This window comes from Lepidochelys olivacea, assembly GCF_965140295.1.
Source record: "Lepidochelys olivacea isolate rLepOli2 genome assembly, chromosome: 14".
Lineage (NCBI taxonomy): Eukaryota > Metazoa > Chordata > Testudines > Cheloniidae > Lepidochelys > Lepidochelys olivacea.
In genome coordinates this window covers 6,271,554-6,296,966 of record NC_140424.1, presented here as the reverse complement: position 1 = coordinate 6,296,966, position 25,413 = coordinate 6,271,554, and the positions used below count along the sequence as shown (strand labels likewise).

The 25,413-nt window shown below is 43.4% G+C and overlaps 1 protein-coding gene across 1 annotated transcript in view; it reads right to left on the bottom strand.

Annotated features, from left to right (window-relative positions):
• The window catches only part of LOC311530233 (uncharacterized protein), a 128,330-nt gene that overhangs the window by 46,487 nt on the left and 56,430 nt on the right, over positions 1-25,413 (bottom strand). Inside the window, exons 34-46 of the mRNA XM_084646698.1 lie at positions 24,603-24,697; positions 23,613-23,732; positions 23,131-23,271; positions 22,738-22,817; positions 22,586-22,641; positions 21,551-21,646; positions 13,389-13,500; positions 10,580-10,686; positions 9,229-9,433; positions 8,412-8,582; positions 5,511-5,620; positions 2,834-3,060; positions 9-150 (exon numbers count right to left, since the gene is read on the bottom strand). Coding sequence (XP_084502824.1) covers positions 9-150; positions 2,834-3,060; positions 5,511-5,620; positions 8,412-8,582; positions 9,229-9,433; positions 10,580-10,686; positions 13,389-13,500; positions 21,551-21,646; positions 22,586-22,641; positions 22,738-22,817; positions 23,131-23,271; positions 23,613-23,732; positions 24,603-24,697 — 1,662 coding nt within the window. The remainder of the gene's footprint in view (positions 1-8; positions 151-2,833; positions 3,061-5,510; positions 5,621-8,411; positions 8,583-9,228; positions 9,434-10,579; positions 10,687-13,388; positions 13,501-21,550; positions 21,647-22,585; positions 22,642-22,737; positions 22,818-23,130; positions 23,272-23,612; positions 23,733-24,602; positions 24,698-25,413) is intronic.

Genomic DNA, 25,413 nt, shown 5'->3' with positions numbered 1-25,413 from the left:
TAACTTACCAAAGAGATGCCATAGAGGTAAAAGAGGAAGAACATCACAGAATGGCTGGTGTGGTATATAAATTCATCAGATTTCATGATAAGTGTCAGTAGAATTGCCACAATTAAAATATAGCCTGCATACAGCAAACCCCAGGAGAACCTAAAATCAAAAGACATTGCATTACTTTTCTGGTTTATGTATGGATGTGAGGTCATGCAGTAATCTGTTAAAAAGCGGGGACGGGGAAGGGAAGCCTGTACTTTGATACAATCATTGATATTTCTTTGACAAAACATGTCACCATAATGTTTTACAGAGATACTGCCAACTTACCATTTGCTTTCAATTTAGGTTTTAGTAAAAAGGGGAGTTTCATGCCATGATAGAAATAGAAATATTTTTATGCAATTAAAAATAAATAAATGAATTATGTTTCTCTTTAATATATTTGTCCTCAAAACACCTATGTGAGGTAGAGCAGTGCAGTTATCCCCATTTCACAGATGGGGAACTGAGGCACAGAGGCTACCCAGCTTAAGCAAGGTCATACAAACAGTCTGCGGCAGAGTAGAGAATCTAACCCATGTTTCCCAAGTCCTAGGCTATTGCCATGGCCATATACCAAGCTCAGATGGACAACTTATAAACACAAAGAACTGATTTTTAAATGTGATAGGAGACAGTGCAGACTTAAAGCCCCAAGAATATGGGCAATATATGATCTCTAGTTTGCCCGTCAGATGGGGAGAATGTAAAATACACAACTTGAACGGACATGAATCAGTGTGCATCCATCAGCTTCCATCTTCCTCTGTTTACTGATCAGAATTTTATCTGGGATAATGATAGGAAGATTTTAAAACAGGGAAGACATCCTGGGAAAAATGTTCATTCTGACTGTGGCTATTCTTCCTGACCAAGAAGTTTCCACATTTCTCCCAGAATTTACAGGGTAAAAAACTGGCTCCATTGAAGTCAACAGATTTCAGATTTACCTTAATTTCTTTTAAAGCTGGATGCTTTCCCGTAAACATGCATTTATTTTAGACATCAATTTAAAAATTGTTGCACAATGTTTCTCTAAGCAAAAAGCGTGAAGTTCATTTTCCTAATGGCTACTCTTGCATTTCTGGGTTTTGTACAGTAAAGATTGATAAAATTGCTCATGCTTCCTAAACAAACGGCTATAAAAATATAACCAGGCACTCATGGAAGGGCCAAGGACAGAGAGGCAAGAGAGAAAATTTGCTGGAGGCTCAGACTTGAGCACAAATCACCATCTTCATGTTGGGATTTAGAGCAGGGTTTGACACGAACTTGGCAGAAATCTTTAGGTATTCCTTCCCAGGCTGTTTTTCAAGTAGAAAGCTCCAAAATACACAAGGAGCAGCTATACACTATATTTCCTCAGAACTCCTGTCCTGATCTGGGGTCACTGTGTGTACCTGTATTGCTCACTCTTTTATGGGTAAGGCCCTATTTAAATTGCAGGAAGGTCTTCAAATAATTGCAGTTGAGTTGCGGACAAGACTTGGAAAACCATGGAAAAGTAATAACGTAATTTGGAAAAGCCAGAGTAGTCCTATGCGTTCAAGAAAAATGTCCTGGAACAATATAAACACTCACGTGTTAGGTCATTGCCTGCTAATTATTTCTGATAACCAGACATTTTGCTGCAACTACATTACATTAATTAAAAAACAGTGACCGGTACAATATGAAATTCAGAAGCCAAAAAATCTTAACACTATTGCTATAGAAATCGAGTCCAATCACTTTAGCCCTTTACATTTTACAGGCATTGAATCTTAGTGCAGTACTACTTGCATATTCAAAATTATGCAAAATTGTGGACTGTGCAAAGTTAGCGAATTAAAATCAAAATTGCCATGGAAGCCTAATATTGCAGGATCTGCGATAAGGACCTTACTTATGGGCATAACCCGTCCTCCCTATAAGGTGCTGAGCCTAAATACTACGGTGAGTCTGTGTATAATTAGCTCCCAGCTGGGAGGGTCTACCTGAACAGGCACAGAACCCTGGCTGGAAATTACCAGGCCATTGTCTAGCTCAGTGGGGTCTCCTCTATTGGACACTCCTGGGTTAGAGAACAGTAATGCCCCGGGGCTCGCAGAAGGGGGCACTGAAAGATCCATACACCCCGTCACAGAGCGGTACCACAGATACCATTCAGTAGCAAAACGAAATCAGTCTGCACTATTACTGACTATAATGGACACACATTGGCTTCAGTGATCAAGTTAGAACACGTTGAAATGTTTTGAATCCTGAACATTTGAATGTAGGGAAAATGTGAGAGGGGTTAGGAGGGGGTATAAGAGGAGGAAAGAGTCCCTGAATTTTCTTTTTGGACCCATTCTAATGGAATTCCTCTGAAAGACAGTTTGGCCCCTTGTCCTTGTATTTAAGGCTCAATTCTGCATTATGATCTGTGGAAGGACTGCTTTGCCTCCACCGATTACAATGCAAGATCTACACCTTTCACATAAAGCAGAGAAAAACAAGCAGCCATTCAACTATGTCATGACAAACTAAAGGCTCTCAATTTGCTTTGGCTACTTCCATTGACTCTCATACATTGTGCAGCTGACTGGTAATTCTGATGCACTGCTTATATTTAGCAGCTTCCTTTGGCAACATGGATTACACCTGGGCTTAATTTACGTTCTCAGGTTTTGCAAATGGAGAGGACACATCTTGCTCACCCAGCAGAATTTCCCAGCTTCTTACAGTTTACTTTAAACGCATGGCTGCATCGGTGAGATATTAATTCACCAGTTGATTTATCTGCCATACATAGTTAAGTGGGCATTTCACACACCAGAAGGCTAAATCCTGGAGCGCCATCATCTTCATCAGCTCCTTAAACTTCCTCTTTTCTTTTGCCACATTGAGTGACATAAAGTATATGAGTGGAGAGAATGCCACTGCAGTGCAGACAACCAACATGTCATAGTTAATGCCTTCTGCAACACGAAAGGGAGGTATCCTCATTTGTACAGCAGTGACTGATTGTAGCTCTTCCATTACTGAGTGGTTTGATGCAACCTAAAATACAAAACAAGTAACCAATTAGTTTAATTTGACAAGATCCCAGATTTTTAGGGACATTTTGTCAATGATTCTTGGCTGTGGGAGCTGGATTTGAGTGCTCTCACTGTAAACTTCTCCATCGGAATTAAGGAAAGATGAGAAAAGGGCAACCTAATTCACTCTCTACACAAACACTCACTGATGCCTGAGCTCACACCTGCACTCCAGACCCTGAAGCTGCAGCTGTAAAGAGGATGATAGGCACCACGTGGAAAACATTCCAATCACCAGCAAGAAAACCCCCATGTTTCTCGCTGTTTTCTAAAGCAGCAAACATTTTCACTCTAGCCTTATGGCACAGGGTGTATCTGTATGGCAGGCATTTTTTTTCCCACAAAGTGTTAAACTCTCATTTTGACACAAGAGGAGTGACGTTCACTCGCTGGAGCACTGGTGGTAGCGGCGGGATGGTTTTCTTGGAAGGGCGGCGTTCAGGGCGTTATTTCCAGCAGTGAGTTGCTTTAATGTGGAGACAGTGTGGCCTGGTGGACAGACAGAACATTAGACTGTGATTCAGCCTGCTTGGTAAACTTGGGGAAGTCACTTCATCTCTCAGTTTCCCCATCTGTAAAATGGGCCTAGCGAGAGTGACCTCCTCTGTAAAATGCTTTAAGATCTCCTGATGAAAAGTGCCGTATAAACGCTAGGTATTATGAACAGGGGGCCGCACACAAAGATAGTCCAGTTATGTCTCCCTCCGTGCAGCTACACTAGATTTGGAGAAGATGCCAGGGTGCCGTACTTTGGCTGCAAATGCTAGAGTGCAAGAATGCAGTGGAGGGTGGCTTGCTCTGTCGCGTGCCTTTGTTGAGCTGAGGCGGATTCATGGCCTCATGCGCTGCATACTGGCAAGGGAGCAGGTGACGCCCTTCCAACAGGTAGAGGAAGAGTCAACGTTGACTGTGCACCACTAGAGACACGACGACTTCGACAGTCAGACGGTCACTGCTGGAAGGCAGTGGGGTCTGGAGGGATGTGCGCAGGTTTAGGAAACAGGCAGTCAGGGGTTTTAATTCTGGCTATACCACCAAATCTCTGTCTCCCTCAACACTAAGGGGATAATGATCCTCATGGGGGTGTTATAAGAATTAATGGCTTGTACACTGGGTTTACAATGTAGAGTGCTAGATAAATACAATGAATATTTAACTACTGCAGCTGGGGTGCAAATGCAAGCCCTTTCCACCAGCTCACCATACTGCTCTAAGAAATGATCTGTTTATTTTAGGTACTCCCATCATGGTAGTATCTGAGCTCCTCAAAGTCTTTTCATATATGTGAGGTAGAGAAGTGCTATTAATTCCATTTTACAGATGGGGAACTTAGTCACAGTGAGGCTAACTGACTTGTCCAAAGTTACACAGGAAGCTTGTGGCGGAGATGGGAATCACACCTGGTCTCCAGCACCCCAGACTTGTGCCTTAACCACGGGCCCTCCTTCCTTTCACAGCATTTGTGCAATTCAGCACTTTGAACCAAATTATGGTAGACTTATGGACACCCTATTTGGTGTGCTCAGTATTTTTGCATGGAAAGAAACAGAAAAAAATAGGGCTGGAAGGGAACTCAGAAGGTTATCTAGTACATCCCCCCATGTTGAGAATGGATTAAATATATTTAGACCATCCCTGACAAGTGTTTATCTAACCTGTTCTTAAAAACCTCCACTGACATAGATTTCACACCTCTCTTGGTAACCCTATTCCAGTGCTTAGAAGTACTCAGTAGTTAGAAAGTTTTTCCTGTTATCTAACTTAAATCTCTCTTGCTGCAGTTTTTCAACCAGTTATTTACACACCTTAGAGTGATTTCATCTAGGCTATATTTCCCTAGTTTTCTTAGGCAAATGTCATGTGAGACTGTGTCAAAAGCCTCGCTAACATCAAGATATATCACATCTACTGCTTCCCCCTATCCACTAGGCCTGTAATGCTGTCAAAGAAGGGAAAGAGGTTGCTTTGGCATGATTTGTTCTTGATAGATCCATGCTGGTTATTACTTGTGACCCTATGATCCTCTTGGTGCTTACACACCGATTGTTTAATAATTAGTTCCAGTATCTTTCCAGGTATCAAAATGAGGCTGATAGGTCTATAATTCCCTGGGTCCTCTTTGTTCACTTTTTAAAGGTATGTACTTTGCTTGCCCTTCTCCAGTCCTCTGGACCCTCACCTGCCTTTCATGAATTCTCAAAGATAATTGCTAGTGGTTCTGAGACTGCTTCAGTTGTTTCCTTAAGAACCTGAGAGTGAATTTCATCAAGCCCCGCTGATGTGAATACATCTAATTTCTCTAAAAAGCTCCATCTACATGTAAAGTATTTGGTCAGAGATATTCTTTGGTTAGGTCCAATACTAATAATCTGGCTAAAATGAACTGACTTTCAAGCTTCCGGCTCTACTTACTTGAATGATAGCAGCGTCAATGTTTGCTTGCAGGGAAACAAATCCTGAAGTCCACTGTTGACTAACAGCACAAGTGATGTCGTCATAAAATATGGAGCCAGAGCAGCTGCCTAGAGGAAAGATTTTTTTAAAAAGCAAATAGTATTGTGTGTGTGTGTGTGGGGGGGTACATGACACAGAGGATTAGGGAAGTGGAGCCTATCACCTGTAGGTCCCCCAATTAGACTGTAGTCTGTGGCTGAAATCCTGACCCTGCTGAAGTTAATGGCAAAAATTCCTATCGACTTTGGTGGGTTTCACTGGAGGCCAATAGTGCCCGAGAGTCATTTCCATATCATGGGCGTTCAGTGGTCACTACGCAATGATTTCGGGGAGTTTTAGTGTAATAGCTAGTGAGGTAGGTACACACTACCAAAGCACCCGTACAATGGGCAGAAAAGCACTAACAACTTGAAAATATATGGTTCAGTTAGGAGGGCCAGAGTCACCCATTTGAACATGACCAGGACACGAAGTTAGCACTGTACTCTTCCAATACCCAGGACAGGCAGGTCCCAGGCCATATCTACACTCCGGGCACTACAGCCCATGAAAAATCCACACTGCTAAGCACCATAGTTATGCTGACCTAACCTTTGACATAGACGCAGCTAGGTCAATGAAAGAATGCTCTTGTCAACCTACCTACCTTTGGCTGGGGAGGCCGAGTGACTGAAAAAAACCTTCCCTTTCTGTAGGCTGCATCTACACTACAGGGTTACTGCAGCATAAGCTAAGACACCGTAGCTATATGCTGCTGTAGGGCCCAGAGAGTAGACATTGGCTTACATTCAGTGCATTTTCTGGGAATGTTTGTTTTGGAGATGGCTGCTGCAGAAATTTGGAAGCCTGGCTTCTTCTGGGCATAAGAAATTAACCAGGTGCATCTCTTTTCCTGAAAAGCTTTATTCCAGACAGATTGTATTTAGTGGCTTGAAAGACGAAGGGAGGAAGCCATAGCATATCTTTAGGGTGGGGATGAATGGGATGGAACAAAAGTAGAATACTACCCAGATCTAAGTGGTAAAGAGGAAAAAAAAATTCAGTTAGAAGGTCAGAAGTTGTAGTGTTGTTCTGTGAGGAAAGAACTGCAAGGTCTTTGAACTGATTGTTACAAGGAAGGCCACTGGAGCGGATAAGAAAAACAAGGCTCACAATGGCAAGGCATATCCCTTTAAATAGAGTCTGCCTGTTTGCCCCACAGATTCTACCTGTTTCCACAGAGCTAGTAGACTCTGAAAACACTTTCCCCAAGGAACAAGGCTTTGGATGGTCACAAAGTCTGAGGCCATGTTTTCAGAGGAGCTCAACACACAGCAGTCACTCTGGGAAACAACGGATGCTGAGCACTCTGGAAATTCTGGGCACTGGCGCCCATAGGCTCCCAAAGCACTGGGTGCTAGCTCATCAAAGGGGTCAGGAAAGATCACAGCATTCAGGGATGTGAGAGATCCTGTTGACTTCCAGAATGGCAGGGTTGGGGGGTTTGCTCCCTGCCAGAGGAAGAGAGGCTGTAAAAGCTGGTGGATAAAGGTGCACCTGCCTCCTCCACAAAATGCCTCGTCACTAATGTTCATTAGAGTGCAGGCTGCCAGGGCTGAACGGAGGGTGGGGAGGAAAGCAGGAGATATGGGAGAGAGGAAAAGCCCTCTGCCAGACCAAAGTCTAAGGCAATCCCGTTGTCCCATGAGAATTCCACAGGACTTAACCAGTGGTGCAAGTAGAAATCATTTCTTGCTGGTATGCTGCACTCATGGGAAGGGACACAAGGGGGGGGGGCATGTGACCTCTCCATGTGATCCCCCAGGTGACTTGTGCCCAGTCCGGGGCCCCCGTGCTGTCCCTGTCCCTTCCCCATGATCCACATCCATCCCACCTTACTGGTGGCGGGGCTCTGTCCTCCTCCTGCTGCACCAGAGACTTCTGCTGTACAGACCCCAGGCAGGAGGACTCAGGAGACGCAGCTGTGTGGAAGGGCGGGGGCAGGACCATACCACCATGTTTGCACCGCCGGGGCTTACGGAACTCTGGGTTTGTGAGGCAGTTCCTGGCCGAAAATTTTCCAGGGGAATGTTTTTCAGCCAGAAAATGTCAATTTGTCAACGTCAACATTGTGGGGGAAAATGTGTCATTTTCTGATGAAAGTGCTTCAATAAGGTCCTTATTGGTGTTTTATTTTGAAACAACTTCTTGTTTCTAAATATGTTATTTATTTTATATTATGCCAATTACAATACTTATTTACCAAACCCAGAAGCAAACCTGTTACTAGTTAGAACATCAATTACCAAATGAGCAAACCAATTACCAGTTAGAAGGCCAATTTTCAATTATAACACCAATTATTTTCTTTTCAATTATAAATTTAAAAAAATTAAACTCTAATTCTGAAATAAAATAAAAAAATAAAATATTTTAAAAAGTTTAAACAGAAACAAAACATTTCAAATGAGCCAAAACAATCCCCCTGCCCAAATTCGGTTTTCTGAGAAATTTTGAAATTTCAGCTTTTCATTCCAATGGAGAAATTTTTTTTGTTTTTTAAATATCAGAATTTTCAATGGAACAGAATTCTGAGTCCCAAACAGATCTATTCCTGAGTATACTGAGTGGAATATGAAAAGTGGAAGTATACTTTGACCAAGTTATCTACTTCTGTGAATGCCTAGAGTCACCCAAAAATCCATTCCAAGTAGACAGATATCCCATATACAAGAATCAATATTAGAAAATAGTTGTTTGAACACTAATTTTATACCTACATACATTTTAATCTCACTTTGACCGTTATAATTTGTGATTAAATTGAAAGATTAAAATTATTAAAATTCACAATTATTTGTGTTAAACGGGAAAAATCACCTGAATGATGATCCATATTGTCCCTTTGCAAATGGAATTCAGAATGCCAATGGGAAGCTAACTCATAAGAGAAAGCGTCATTAAATTTAACTTCTATAAATTCATAGAATGCCAGAGTAGTGTTTTCCAGCTCTGTTTGTTCTCCAGTGTTCTCTCCAACAATATGTACATCTGTGAAATATAAGAAAAATAAATGTGCATGTTTACAACTATTGTCTACCAAAACATCAGATGACTGTCACTTTTATGACAAGCAAAATAAACCATCAAAACTAGGGAAGAACAGAGTCACTTTGTCTAATGTTAAGTGGACTTCAAAATCGTGAGTCAGGAACTTTAACTTGAATGTTAAGACAGCATTTCATTCAAGAGAGGAGTGAAAAACAAATATGTAGCAACAGCTAAAAAACATAAGCAGAGAGAGCCAGAAGGAAAAAAAAAAACATAATGAAAAATGAATGTAGAGATCCCGAGGCCAATGGAGTAAGTTAAAGCAGCCCCAAGGCTGCTCTTAAAAAAACAAACACCAGGCCAACCGCAGTGCAGACTGGCCATCAGAACTGGAGAGCCATAACTGGCACCCTAGCGTCGCCCACATCCTCTCTTCTGCACTGAGTGGCATATGGCCATAAGAGAGACTCTGCCCCAGGACATTCATTCACACCACACACGTGGACTGGCACTAGCCTCCTCTGGTATTAGAGATTAATATCTAACGAATATTCAGTACAAGCAAAATATACCTTTTAATAAAAAGTCTCCTGAAATACAGGAAATGTGAACAACAACAGTGTAATAAAGTTAGGAGAGAACGCACTCTTCAAAAAGGAATCAGAAGCCACATGCTGCATTATTTGCCTGGTAGTATGCGTCACTGGTGTATACTGAATTCCATAACTGCGAGAATTAAACTTATCTGCACGCCCAAAGTCAGCTGAAGGTGTTGCCGGGTATCGCCTATACCAACCCCCAATTATATTCAGATACAGTATGAGGGGAATCAGTAGTGAGAGGACCAATTCCTAAGGAGAAAAAAAATTGAAGCAAATTAGAAGTTGGTAGCACATCTGTAAATCACCTGACCAGCAACCATACTGCCCTGTAGAAGGAGCTTATCCCATTGTAGGGTTTTGGTATACACTTTGGGAGAGCAGCTCCTAACTGAATGACCTTACATACTTGCATATTTGTTATGCAAACTACGCCCCTTGGCTGTGCTGTGAAGCATGCAGTCAAAGCTCAAGTGCCTTCATCCTGTCAAGAAGTGAGAGCATTTAGAATGGCAATTTCTGACTTTGCTTAAGCACTTTTGGAACAATTGATGAGTAAGCGTTGACCCATACAGTTATACCTGATACCCTCCCAGCCACCACCTCAGTTAGCCAATTTAATGATGCCAAGGATGTAACTTTTTATAATACTATGCCATTTTTTTCTGTTCAGCTTCTGTTGAGTAGAAATGACATACAGATCCAGTCCTACACAGAGGGATGGGAGTAGGGTGAGCAGAGGGCAAGTGTGAAAAATCGGGACAGAGGGTGGGGAGGTAATAGGTGCCTATATAAGAAAAAGCCCCCCAAACCGGGACTGTCCATATAAAATGGGACATCTGGTCACCCTAGATGGGATGTCAAAGGTTTGGGGCCCCATCTCTGCCAGAGAGTCCATTTTGGGTTTTCTCAGTCTTGCACACTTTCTTGAGCATTAAATTCACAGCCTTTTTTCTTTTTAAGCAGAGAACAGCCTGGTAATGAGACGAGCCAAATGGTCAATGAAATGAAAAGAGCACTGAGAGTATCAATAGCAACTGAAGAGTGAGAGCTGGACTCTGCCTTCATGGCACTGGACCATGTCGCAGGTCGTGCAGAGCTTCAGATCCAGATCGTCAAAGGTATTTAGGCACCTGACTCCCACTGAAACCAGTGTTTGAGGGGAGCACAAAGCTTCCTAGAAGTTCCTGGTGTGCAGCTGTAGCTTCACCATTGCACTACACATAAGGATACTTTCCCCTCATTGCTTGCTACAGATGGGAAGGTGGGGCTTTGTTCTGCCTCTGACCTGTCCTCTTTGGCTGGTGCAGTCTGGCTCTCTGACTGCTGCCTGTTGTACAAGTTCTCCGGTGAAGCCCAGCCCCAACCTCAGAACAAACCCCAGCTCTTCTGACTTGCCTGTAAACTCTGCTTTTTCTTCCTCCATTTCACCAGTATATGCTTTAATAGCAGAGCCCCGGTTTGTTGACACACACTGATCTCTCGCTGACATCTAGGAAGCATTTCTGGAATGGGGTGAGAGAGATTGAGAGGTTTTTTTTTCTATTAGTGCAACTGAATGGAGCACTTTGTGTGGTGTGTGGGAGGGGGCAGGTCATCTGTGATGGGTCTTTTGGAGCATCTGGATTTCATTTCATGTGTCTGTCATCCATATGTCTCATAAAGGGAAACTCATATCTCCTTTATTCCTGGTGGCAGGCATTAGCTCATCTTATTTTCAGCTGTAATGCCAAACACTTATACGAAACAAGACTATTTAGTGGATTGTCCTTTTTTTTAAATGTATGTGAGGGAGAGTCGGTGCATTGATCTGCTATTTGCTGTTAAGGACTTGAGAGAGATTACTGGGAATGTGCCCATAAGTTATAATTAACATGGAGTAAAATTCATGATAAGATGATAAAGGGAAAACATACCCTCCATCTCTTTACATGAGTTAAATGCTTTAGAATTACCACCACCTTCCTTTAGGACAAATGCCCAGAGCAGATGGAAAATGTACACATTGGGCTGAAAGCCTACTATGATGTGGCTGTAAGTTCCAATAAACTTTTGCATCATATAAGTGACTAGGACCCAGATCCTCAAAGGTATTTAGGTTCCTAACTTCCGTTCATTTCCAATGGAGCCTAAATACCTTTCAAGATCTGGGTCTAGGGAACCCCCTAAACTCGTTTATCCAGGACAAAGGACATAGAAATGAATAACTTTAATACACACAAAACAGTGAGGATAGCTCTGTAAATATCTTTATTTGGGGTACCTATCTGCTCCGATGATCATCTAGTGATGTCAAAGAAATCAAAAGGCAGCTAAAGTGAACCTAGCTAAGTTGTGTCTTGTGAATTTTCAGACTAGCTACGACTTATAAACAACTTAGTTTGTTTATATTATGTATCTCTTTCTCTCTCGCCTTAATAAAAACTTGCTTCAATTAGGCCAGTTGTGGCCTTGGAATGTTGTTCTGGAGAATTCCAGCATAGACTGCCCCGGAAAGAGGAAACCCTCCTTAGAAAACAGGGTATCTGAAAACTCACTCATCTTGGGTTCTTGGTGAAAAGGGAACATACTAAAGGAGACCTCTCACAGAAGAGGCTGTGGTTTTGGTGGACAGGAGGGAGGTACTTATCAGCCACAGATATGCAGTGGGTTCGAAAGCCCCAGAGTTCGAAAGTTTATCTGCAAAATTTTACCTCCCAACCTGGGTGGAAATGCGGGGGGTTAAGTGTAAGGGGCACCTTACACTTCCACTGAATTCAGCATACCTCAGGAGGTACACTGGAAATTTGCACTGCCCACCCTCAAAAAAAAAGTTTCAAGTTTGCAGTGAAAAATCAGCATCAGCAACATTTCAGCTGAAAACGGAACATTTCAATTTGGAAATGCTACCGCAGTGCCTCAAGGGAGTTGCCATTTAGGTGCCTCATGGCCTCATTCTCCTCTGTGGGCCAGGCTCCTTAAGGCTACATCTTCACAAAGCACCATAGGCCCCCCTTGTGGAGAGCTGTGATGGTGCTTTGTGGGAGTTCCTGGCCCTGGTGCATCCTGGGAGATGTTAGTCCAGTTGGGGAACCCACTCCATAGTGGGAAATGGGGACATGAGGCACTCAAACTTCAACTCCCAGAAGGCATCACAGTGGCATATCCAAATTAAAAACTTTGGGTATTTGAGAGTTTAACACAAAGTTGACCTTTTTCGCAGACAGCCGTTTGTGAAGTTTTTGTGGAAAAATTGTTTAGCCGAAAGTCTAGTTTTCCAACAAACGATAGTGTTGCTCAGCCTCACTCAGCACTTTGCAGCACATACAGCTGATCGGGGAAACCCAGCTTCAAGAATCAAAACTGACTCCTGAGAGGAGCCATCTGCTAATGTCAGGCTACCAGCAGAACTTCAGACTAGACTTGGACGGGTTAACAATTGTCGTGTCCCACAAAACTTTTCAGAATTTTAATTTTTTTCCTGTTTTGACTCCAAGAAGAAATTTAATTTTAAATTTTTTCCTGTTTAAATTTAAATTTTTTCCTGTTTAAATTTTTTCCTGTTTAAATTTAAAATTTAATTTTAATTTTTTTCCTGTTTCGACTCCAAGAAGAAACCAAAACCTTTCAAAGATTTTCATGAAAAAAGAGAGACCACCCACCTCCACATAGCCAATCAATTGGTGATTAGGGCAGTCCACAGGGAGGTCGAGACCCAGATTCAAGTACCTACTTGGCCATTCTCTGACATCCCAGGTGACTGTCCTGACCACCAAGACAGTGGCTATTCTGGAGTGGGTCTCTCTCAAGCTTTCCTGTTGAAGCTATTTTACTTTGTATAACTATTCATCAGGGCTCAAATTGGAACCTGGGTCTCCCATGGCCCATGTGAATCCCTAACCACCAGGCTATTGGCTGGTCTGGTGTGCAACTCTCTCTGGTTTTGCCCAGAAATTCCATCCTGGACCCGAGGAATCTTTCCCAACAAAAGTTTTAAAGTCAACACTGGTACACCTCTATGAAAAGTTCCAGTTTCAACAAATTGGCATTTTCTGATGAAAAACCGTTTGGTCAAAAATTTCCCAACCAGCTGTACATCAAACAAGACGTGCCTGAGCAAAATCATTTGCAGTGTCAGTAAGCACTAAAGACTGTATAGAGGGAAGAGCACTAATAGAATGATAGGAGCTCAGACAGCATAGAATCAGACAGGCAGAAATAAACTCACCTTCACAAAAGCCTTCGGAGAAAGGAAGCTGGGACACTTGGAAAAGTCTGCGAAGATAGTGAAACACTCTCCTTGTTTCCCTGCACAGTGGTTTTGATGCCAGCTGGATGAACTAGTTATTCAGAATAGTCACTGAAAGGGAACAGCGTCCTTTTAACTGTCATGCTGCCAAAATGCTCTGTTCATGTGACCATTTCCCCGTATTTCTCAATTGTTTTCTCCCTCCCCTTCCCTTACTACCAGTTCTCCTAGCTAGCAGTACTGCGGCTATACTCATGATACTGCAAACAAGCTTAGCAAGGGAGAGCACTCCCAGGAAAGTTACAGTCTAAAATTTCTTAGAACTTCGCCTCTGCACCTTTCAGCTTAAACGAAAGATGGACAAAGGTCAAAGCCCAAAAATCTGGTCTGAGAAAGCAACAAGTAAATATGAGCTTGATCCTGTGAGATGCTGAGCACTTCTTTGGGAATGCTTAGTGACCTCAGCTCCCGCTGAATTCAGTGCTGTTTGACAGAACTCAGAAGCTTGCAGGATTGGGCCCTATGCAAATAGAAAACCTTGTTGTGGGGGAGGGGAATACTGAGGGTTGAATTCATCCCAGGGCCAGAGCTGAGTTCAGTAAAGAAACTGGAGGGAGTGGAGGGGGGGGGAAGAGTGTGAAGAGGTGCCTTTATGCCACCTTTGCTCCTGCTCCAAACTGAGGGCTTCTGGGGGCTGTACCTGTCCCTGGCATAGGTTAGAGCAGTCTGGAAAATTGTCCTAGCTTGCACTTAGTTGGCAACTGCCACAATAAGTTATTGTGGCCTCCAGGAATATCTTGGGCTATAGGAATGCCCCAGCCATGCCCCCTCCCTCCTCCAATGTGCCCTTACCAGGGATGTCCCCCTTTTTCAGAGGCTATCCCTGCCCACTCTGATCTTTATTATATCTTCTGTGGTACTGTGTGCGGAGAGAAAGCACAATTACTGTGGTTCGCAGGAGAGTTGAACTCAACCAATTACCTATGTCTGTTCCTGTCTCCCCCGAGGTCAGTTAGTCCCCAAGGTACACATCCGCGACTGGACCAGCTAATGGTCTCTGTGGCTCAGGTCAGGTTATACTAATATGCACTTCTACCCAGCAAACTAATTCAACAGTTTTCCCCCATGTCTATTCAGAGTCACAGCTGTTTCCTTTAAGGACAAGCAGAGCTGGCTCTGTAGGACTTTTTGCAGCTATTATTCCATAAAGTTAGCCATTTTTCATTATTTCTACAAGTTATTCAATTTTTCAGCTGCTCAAGCTGCCATAGAGACAAAAATCCATTTTAACACTCCCGTTAGCATAGCAGAGCCAACACAGCTAGGTGCAAGTGAGATGGGTTCTATTCTTCCTCAGACAGCAACAACGGGTTTGGTGATTTAAGTCATGATCCTACCACACTATCTGCACAGCACTCCTGAAAGAGGAACCCACTGAAATAAATGAGGATGTGGTTGGATTAACTGCCCAGGGGTGTTGCATGCAAGTATAACCAAGGGAAAAATAAGACAACAGTGGGGTTTGCAGTGGCATCATTGATGACAGAACATGGCCTGTGGAATCTTTGTCATAGAATCATAGAAGATTAGGGTTGGAAGAGACCTCAGGAGGTCATCTAGTCCAATCCCCTGCTCAAAGCAGGACCAACACCAACTAAATCATCCCAGCCAGGGCTTAGTAGCCTGACCCAAAGTTGGGTATATATAATTGTAACTTGAGGATTAACAGGTTCATGTCCCAAGATCAGGCCCAGTAAGATTATTGTAAAATCATCATATAATTTGGGAACCCCAATGTGCACAGATGCAACACTCACAGCGTAGGAACTCTCTCTCTATATATTTACAAATATATAATTTATTAATAATTTAGCAAAGATTATACACACACTTAAATTTAACAAGGCAGATAGAGATAAATACAGAAAGTACATTTGGACATCCATACTTACACCTGTATCTTTCTTAACCTACTTAACCATTATCTTACATACTTAACCATTATCTTTCTCATCACCGTCATCGTCCTCATCTTCCCCAGTGGCCATCATTCTGGCCCCTCCCAAGGTCTACATCTCTACAACCTATCTGCTGCCTGTGGGATGTTACTTTTATAGTAGGTTACACTGACGCTGCCATGTCCAATGCATATTCAATAGAGGTCTTTATTTGTATTTCCTTCCCTTAAGCTGTCCGTTTTCTATAGGTGAGGATATGTATGACGTTACCCTATTAGCATACATGTCAATTTTCTGTCATGGCTCCTTTGCGGTCAGGGGTTCTGTCTGAAACCTTCCGAATGCTGGTGTCAGCTATGTTCTGTGGGTGGCTGAAGTCAGTATCCGGGACAAAATTTCCCCTCTTGCATGCTACTTTTAGTTCCCTATAATTTATGAGTTGCTTAAGTTTATTTATACCAAAGATTGTAGGCCTCAAGCCTCATACTATCGACTAAAGCCAAATCTTACAGGATAAAAGCCTGTAGGTTCCTTGCATTATTACTAAATATAGTAAAGCAGAACAACAAAGCAATGAATAGAATACAGGTAAGCTGGCTCACTGGGCTAAAGCTTTGTCAAGCCAGTCCTTAAAAACCTCTAAGGATGGAGATTCCACCACCTCCCTAGGTAACGCATTCCAGTGCTTCACCACCCTCCCAGTGAAATAGTGTTTCCTAATATCCAACCTAGACCTCCCCCACTGCAACTTGAGACCATTGTTCCTTGTTCTGTCATCTGCTACCACTGAGAACAGTCTAGATCCATCCTCTTTGGAACCCCCCTTCAAGTAGTTGAAGGCTGCTATCAAATCCCCCCTCACTCTTCTCTTCTACAGATTAAATAACCCCAGTTCCCACCGTTTCTCCTTGTAAGTCATGTGCCCCAGCCCCCTAATCATTTTTGTTCTCTTCTGCTGGACTCTCTCCAATTTGTCCACATCCCTTCTGTAGTGGGGGGACCAAAACTGGACGCAGTACTCCAGGTGTGGCCTCACCGGTGCTGAATAGAGGGGAATAATCACTTTGCTTGATCTGCTGGCAATGCTCCTACTAAAACAGCCCAATATGCCTTTGGCCTTCTTGGCAACAAGGGCAAACTGCTGACTCATATCCACCTTCTCGTCCACTGTAATCCCCAGGACCTTTTCTGCAGATTAGCTAGAAAGAGCACAGCTTGAATTTCACAGCACAGGTTGAGTCTTCAGGCCTGGCAACTAGGGATGTATCCCACACAGGCCTCGAAGTGGTTAATGTGGGCCTGAGAGGCCAAATAGCATACCTGGCAACACCTGAGAGAGAGAGAGAAAGCCAAGCTTAATTGAATGAAGCCCAGCTGAGGTGGGGCTGGTGGTGGTGATTATGGGGAGACAGCCGCTACACCACATCTGACCACGAGGAGGCGCTACTGCACTGAGCAAACTCCTTTACAGGGGTAAAATGCCTTGTTTACTTCCAAACTGAGAAGTGTGTTTTTGGAAAGTATTGCGACAGGATACATTTGGAAACTTATAATGTACCTCTGGTTTCAACAAAATCAGACTTTAATTGGCAGAGTACAGAAATAAAATGTAGCTAAACATAAATACATTTTGGGTAAATATGTCTAAACTTTTTGCTTGATGGGCAGGAAGCAGAGAACATTGAAATATTGGGGGCAGGTTCTCTGTCGTGCTAGTGTCCACTGAGCCACGCAAAGTGTGCTTGTTGGGGGTGCCATCAGGCAGCAGGTTGTGATTCCCCAATTCTCTTCCCCCAGCTTCAGCCTGAGTGCATGTTAGAACAGCCTGGGGGCTGGGGGCTGTTCTAACTCTCACCATCTAGCAATGGTCCCCAAGGGGCTTTATTTAGTCAAGCAGAGCTCTAGCCACTCTTCCTTCACAGAGCCACCTATGCCAGCTTTGCACCTATTAGCAGGAACATTGGGGCCAAATTGCATTGCTTTTGCACCACAAGGCAGGTGCAAAGGGAATGAAGTTGGCCAGAGACTCAGGCCCGTTGCCTTTAATATGGCAGAATAAAAATCTTTTGTCTGACCCTAACAATACTGTAGCTCAGCCCAATACATCCAGTGATCTTTAACACAAAAAATAAGCTTACAAGAAGTGCAAGATTGGACAAATGACCAGGGAGGAGTATAAAAATATTGCTCAGGCATGCAGGAGTGAAATCAGGAAGGCCAAATCACACTTGGAGTTGCAATTAGCAAGAGATGTTAAGAGTAATAAGAAGGGTTTCTTTGGGTATGTTAGCAACAAGAAGAAAGTCAAGGAAAGTATGGGCCTCTTACCGAATGAGGGAGGCAACCTAGTGACAGAGGATGTGGAAATAGTTAATGTACTCAATGCTTTTTTTGCCTCTGTCTTCACAAACAAGGTCAGCTCCCAGACTACTGCAATGGGCAGCACAGCATGGGGAGGAGGTGACCAGCCCTCTGCGGAGAAAGAAGTGGTTCGGGACTATTTAGAAAAGCTGGATGAGCACAAGTCCATGGGGCCGGATGTGCTGCATCCGAGAGAGTTAAAGGAGTTGGCAGATGTGATTGCAGAGCCATTGGCCATTATCTTTGAAAACTCATGGCGATTGGGGGAAGTCCCGGACCACTGGAAAAAGGCTAATGTAATGCCCATCTTTAAAAAAGGGAAGAAGGAGGATCCTGGCAACTACAGGCCCGTCAGCCTCACCTCAGTCCCTGGAAAAATCATGGAGCAGGTCCTCAAGGAATCAATTCTGGAGCACTTAGAGGAGAGGAAAGTGATCAGGAACAGTTAGCATGGATTTACCAAGGGCAAGTCATGCCTGAATAATCTAATTGCCTTCTATGACTAGATAACTGGCTCTGTGGATGATGGGGGAAGCAGTGGGCGTGTTATTCCTTGACTTTAGCAAAGCTTTTGACACGGTCCCCCACAGTATTCTTGTCAGCAAGTTAAAGAAGTATGGGCTGGATGAATGGACTATAAGGTGGATAAAAAGCTGGCTAGATTGTCAGGCTCAACGGGTAGTGATCAATGGCTTCATGTCTAGTTGGCAGCCGGTATCAAGTGGAGTGCCCCAAGGGTCGGTCCTGGGGCTGGTTTTGTTCAATATCTTCATTAATGATCTGGAGGATGGCGTGGATTGAACCCTCAGCAAGTTTGAAGATGACACTAAACTGGGAGGAATGGTAGATACGCTGGAGGGTAGGGATAGGATACAGAGGGCCCTAGACAAATTAGAGGATTGGGCCAAAAGAAATCTGATGAGGTTCAACAAGGACAAGTGCAGAATCTTGCACTTAGGACGGAAGAACCCCATGCACCGCTACATACTAGGGACCGAATGGCTAGGCAGCAGTTCTGCAGAAAAGGACCTAGGGGTTACAGTGAACAAGAAGCTGGATATGAGTCAGCAGTGTGCCCTTGTTGCCAAGAAGGCCAATGGCATTTTGGGCTGTATAAGTAGGGGCATTGCCAGCAGATCGAGGGATGTGATTATTCCCCTCTATTTGACATTGGTGAGGCCTCATCTGGAGTACTGTGTCCAGTTTTGGGCCCCACACTACAAGAAGGATGTGGATTGGAGAGAGTCCAGCAAAGGGCAACAAAAATGATTAGGGGTCTGGAACACATGAGTTAAGAGGAGAGGCTGAGGGAACTGGGATTGTTTAGTCTGCAGAAGAATGAGGGGGGATTTGACAGCTGGTTTCAACTACCTGAAAGACTGTTCTCAGTGGTAGCAGATGACAGAACGAGGAGTAATGGTCTCAAGTTGCAGTGGGGGAGGTTTAGGTTGGATATTAGGAAAAACTTTTTCACTAGGAGGGTGGTGAAGCACTGGAATGCGTTACCTAGGGAGGTGGTGAAATCTCCTTCCTTTGGGGGTTTTTAAGGTCAGGCTTGACAAAGCCCTGGCTGGTATGATTTAGTTGGGGATTGGTCCTGCTTTGAGCAAGGGGTTGGACTAGATGACCTCCTGAGGTCCCTTCCAACCCTGATCTTGTATGATTCCAGTGGAAGTGGAACGCACAAAGCAACTCTCGGGATTCTTTCAGAACCCCGCAGGATTGGGGCCCTGGAGCCCACTATTAGAATATGCCCATCTTCACTACACAGTCTGGTGCTCCAGAACTGCTGACCTGAATGAACCCACCATCCGGAAAAGGTAATCTCTTATATTAAGAGATTTAAAACATCATTTTATCTTCTCCTTTTTCTGAGTGGGGGGAAGTGCCCCAACTGTCTGAATTGTAGAGCTCCCACAAAGTAGAACTGAAAGCCCAGATTTTTAAAAGGTATTTAGGTGTTGCAGTACTCAGCATTGCAATGCCTAACTAATTTAGGAGCCTAAATCTTATTTTCAGAAGAGACTTAGGCACAGAGGAACTTAAAACCACTGATGGGCTCCTAAATTAGTTAGGCGCTGCAGTGCTGAGTGCTGAAACCCCTAAGCGCTCTTAAAAATCTGGGCCTAAATGTCTTTCTACCTTTAAAGATAATGAAGTATTGACTACGCAGGTAGTATTCTCACCAAGCTGTAGAAGTATGCAGCGCTGTACAATTGTAATGCACTAAACAGTTAAGAGTCACTGAACCCTACCTAAAAGCACAAGCTGATAAAATATATTGTTATATAACAGAGCCAACAGAATAGTACACAGCAGAGTCAACGCGAGGGGTGGATGGTTCTGGGATGATTTATGCAGCAAATTATCTTAAACACTTAGGGAAAAGGATGAATTTTATAAGCGGTTTCAGCACCTTTTCTTTATGTTTCAATCCACAGAGTGGTAAGAAAAGCCAGAGTGGTAAGAAAAGCCAGTTAAATCTGCAGGCTGCTACATACTTATAACTGTTGCAAATGAACAAGTGGGCGATAATAAATTGTTCCCATAAAACAAACAGGACGTTTTCTACCTATATGATGCTGGTTCAGACTCCAATAAGCAGCAAGTTTGACTCGTGATAGTGATATATTGTAAGCAAACAGAGCGTAAGTATCTTCTTGTGGACGCGGACTCATTTCTAGTTACTCCACTGACTAAACTGTCGTGTGTTTGAAGTCACCCACCTATGACTGAAGGCTCAACTTCGTACAGGCTTCTTCTCTGATGAGGCAAACGTAATAAATGACCCTATAAGGGCTTAGATTTTGTAATTAAAGATAGAAAGAAAACAGATGCACTATATATAAACTGACCTTTTTTTTCTGTGCACTAGATGACTGTGTTTCTCAGTTATTCCCTTCCCTTCAGAGGAAAGTGCACAGGAATGGAGACAGGAACTTGAGCTCCAGTCACTGCTTTGCCACTAACTCACCCTGCGACCTTGGCCAAGTCACTTACCCTTTCTTTGCCTCATTAACCTCCATAGGGCTAATACTTACCTCTCAGGGGATTTGTGAGGCTTTAGCCCTCATTCCTACCCTGTTCTCTTCAGACTAAGGGAGAGGCACTGCAAAGGGTTTGAGAGTGAGGAGTCGGATTCTGCGTCATGACTAGCCTTGCTCGGATGCACACGTCATCCCCATTCACACTTGTGCTGCAGCACTCCCACCAAACAATTACTTCCAAGTTCAAAGTTTTACTGTTTGTGTTATACCATGTAAAGCACTGTACACTTGCTGCATGGTTTATATAACATCTGTAAATGAGGCAGGCAGAATCTTAGTGGGAATAAATGGGCACCGCTCAATTAACAGCTCTGTGCGGCTTTGCATGAGCTGAAGATCTGACCCAGAGCCTCATTTGGATGGCGGAGACTGAAGATGTTTTTTAACTACAGAATAAAACTCTGGCTAAAAAGGCAGATTCATATTTAGTTAACTGTTCACTTCAAAGCATGCTTCCACATCCATATCAACCAGCCCAACCCATCTGTCAAGTTCACTGACTTGTTTCACAGCTGCAGGCCTGTACTTTCTCTAACACCTATTGTATGCAGAGCAATTCACCTTGAGTACCCCAATGGCTTCACCTTTAAAAATATCCTTTTCTCAAAAGAGGGGCTAATTTAGGAAAAATTATTCCCTTCTCCAAAGTACAGAAGCTGCAAAGCTACAGGCCTCAATTTTTATTGTGCTGATAAGTGTGTGGAAACAATAGCATATATGTGCATTATTAAATCACACACATCAATACTGATTAAAATATAATGGAACATTTTTAAAGGTCTTCCTGCTGAAGTCTTTTCCACTCAAAAGTTCCTTCCAAAGCCATATCAAAATTATCCATTTCTTGCTCACGGGAGAGTTCTAAGAACACCTGAAATGTATGACAACAACAAAAGTCTGGTTATTCCCTGTCACTGATAACAAATACATTAAATATTTGTTACTATTTTTATGAAGGCAACACATGGGTTTGCAATTGCCCAAAAGATGACCATCACAGAGAACAGGTTTTCTGCTGATACAGCTCTCTTCAGAGCAGCAAGTGTTCGCTAATTTCCAGTTCACCAGCTCACCAAAGGTCAGGAGCAACACTAGGAAAAGACCATCGTCCTCTCTAAGACTGTATATTTATTTTGATTCACTTCTATGTTTGTTTCTGTAAACAGATTTCAAGCCAAACTCTGTGAAGTTGGAATTTAATGATGGCTCTTTATGGGGACTGTTCACACCATGATGCCCTACAGAAACTGCAAGGCAATGTTTCACAGAGGGGTGTTTGCCCTTTTAATTCAGTCACACAGGAGTGAGTTATGGCGTTGCCTCATGCCCTGTGCATTGAGCCAGGCATGGGCATGCTGCTCCATGAGCAGCTCACAAAGCAGACTGTGACTCAGTCATGATCTGTCTGCCTGTTTCTCCCTGCTCCAGCAGATGGAGGTACCCCTGCACCAGCCTTATATCTGCTATCTCTTAGTGCACCAACATAGCTGTGCCGACCAGCCCTTAGCGGGATCGGTGGCTTGCAGAGGACGTTTTGCTCACTATGCAGCTACCCACGATGTGGATACCAGTGCAAGGGAACAGGAAGGCAACCTCTGCCCTTTTACTCCCCTTCATGGCTCTGCAGGCTGGGCCACCACCTGACTCTCACTGCTACAATTATTCCCTTTAGAATCTTGAAAATGCATCTTTCTCCAGTAAACGTCCTTTTTTTCCCCCTTCCAAAATTTGATCATTGTGCTGTGCTGCCTTCTTTGTTCCCTTTACAATTCCTTTACAAGGAGTTGCGTATAACTTTGAAATCCCATGCCTGCTCCAAAGTGTTCAAAGAAAAGCTGTACTCCTCGAGGCTGAAGGTTCGTTTGGCTGTGGAGAAATGAAGATACAGTTAAAAAAGCATGTTTCATCTTTACATGTCCTTTTCGAGTGATCCTAACCTTTTGCTGATAGTTTCTCTCGTACCTGCCTCTAGCTTGGAGAACGTCTGGGACAAAGGCAGTGCATCTTGCATTGGTATCTTGTAAACCAGCAAAGAAGAAACCCTGAGGGAGAAAAGAAATTGCATCCATTGTCCTGTGTCTAGCTCGTAGACACCACTTTGAGTCAAATTCTGTCTGGCTCAGGTGTGGGGGCCAGAAGGGAAGGAGAAAGCACAAGAAGCTTCCGTATCTTATTGCATGGCCCAGACACAACGACAGTCTCTAATCAACTTGCTAGCTAGGGACTGTAACCCATTAATCTCTCCCAGTGAGAGATCTTTGTTCAAGCTGTGACATTTGCTGCCAAACTCCAGCAGTGGGAATGATATACTACAACTCTGCAGGGGTTCAGGACCCTGATGTATTTTGCAGTTACCGTTCCTGACAATCTGCATGCGGGAAGATCTTCAGAATCTCCATATGGAGGCAATCAACCTGTGCTGGGTCTTTCACTTTAATTTCCAGTAAGTAACCTTTGCCAAACTTGCTTTTCAGGTACTGAACAGCACCAATGCACCTGGAGACAAAGAAAGCAACACAGTGGGAAATACTTAGTAGTGGACAAAGAGTCTTGCTTCCATGACCCTCTCCTCTTAGTGGATGTCAGGGATTAAATTCAGCCGGAGCTGTCCAGAACAGAGCTCTGGTAAATATTCTCACCCCTCCTGTTGTTTTTATAGCTTGTTGGGGGTGGGGAGTGTGGTAGTGAGGGGGAGGGGGGGCGCTCCAGGAAATACTCTATGAGACTTTAAGTCCTGGTGGGTGTAATGAATGAGGTTGGCTCCATAACATCTGCCTGTTCCCTGAGAACTTCTACAGTGTCCATCCTGCTATTGACCGATCTATGTTACAGCCTACCGGAGCTTTCCACACACCATGATGGCCACTCGATCGCACACTGCCTCAGCCTCTTCCATGTAATGGGTTGTGAGGATGGCTCCTTGTTCCTTGTTCTTCAGTGCAGCCCGAATTGCTTTCCTGGAAAGAAAGACAAAAATTATTTCAGAAGAAGAGCCAAACAAGTTTTTCTATTGTATTTCCCCCTCAAAATGATAAAGGAAATGTAATTAAAACCTAAAAACAACTTTACATTGATGTCTACATGAAAGTACTTTGAACTTCCCATTTGACCAAAATCCATTGAGGGATTGCTCTGAAATAAGGTTTGCTACAGTGCTGATTTAGTGGGGAGGGACTGTTAAGTTCTTTTTTTGTACCTGCTTTAGCTGAAACGTGTTTCACTTTGGCCAGTGAGAATTAGGATAGTGTCGTTTCAGAGGAGGCAGCTGTCAAGTTGGGGTCAAGATTTAGTTGGGGATTGGTCCTGCTTTGAGCAGGGGGTTGGACTAGATGACCACCTGAGGTCCCTTCCAACCCTGATATTCTATGATTCTATGATTCAAGTGGACAGTGGTGCTAAGAAGGGATGGGATGAACCCGCTCAGGGAAAAATAAATACCAGCCTATATTTTGCTCCAACCGCTGAACTGAAACTGAAGCCTCAACTGATTTTTGCAGATTGCAAATGGTTGGGATGTGAACCCCCCCCCCCCCCCCCGAATTCTCAATGACACTAAAACAGAGTACCATTAATTCTAGAGTCTAAGTTGCAGCTGTCCCTGCACTGCTAACGCAGACGGCGAGAGAGAAGACACAGAGTGTATATCTGCCGACCCAACCTCCCATGCAACTGTGAAGGAATGCGACTCATCAAGGGTACTAATCTGCTTGGCTGTCCAAAGCCTAATTCCCATCGCGAAAGTCTTAGCCTTTAAATTTTTATTATGCTGTTTTGTTTTAGTTCTGATCTTAAAAACAGGCCTAGTAATTGGTTCAGGCATTACTCACCACATGTGACTTTGCCCTTTAGGGTCCATTCCAGTTGATGGTTCATCCAGAAGCAGAACTGTCGGATTACCCAGCATGCTCAGTGCAAAACACACCTAAAATGAAGAAAAGACTTTGGGAGCTAAGTTCTGTCTCCCTGGCCTACTTCACTAAAGCCAGTGGTGGTGCCAGGTGTAAATGAGAGCAATTAACTCATTTTCTTTAAAAAAAATTATGCATAAGATTCATTTCTATGCAGGACTCTGAAATCCTCTAATTCAGAGCCAACCAGAAATATGTCAGCCTTCGAAAGATGAGTGGCTTGGACTTCATTTCCTCCCTCCACACATATATGCTTGTGATTTAAAGAAGTTGAACAATCTGAGAAACATACTGTGCAATATTCTGTACTATGTTACATGGACGTAACTCCCTTTGAAGTGAGACAGCACAAAATGTGTGTTTGGGCCCCACCGTCACAGGGGAAGCAATGAGAATCTCATCCATGTAACTGGAAACAGAACTAGCCCCTCTCTTTACCAATACAATTTTTCATTCACACTATGGACGTTTCAGAAATATGCCAGCTATTTTCTGGAGATAAATTTACCAGCCATAACTACAATATGTTTACACCCAAACAGAGATTTTACTACTGTACATTTGAAACAAAAATTTATTTTAGAACATGAAGGGTTGGATTCTGCGCTCATTTATATCAATGCAAATGCAAAAAGGACTCCACTAGCTTAGTGGCGTTATTCCAGTTTCAACACTGAAGAACAAGGAGCAAAATTCGTCCCAGGGTTTGATCCAAGAAAAATGCAAATGC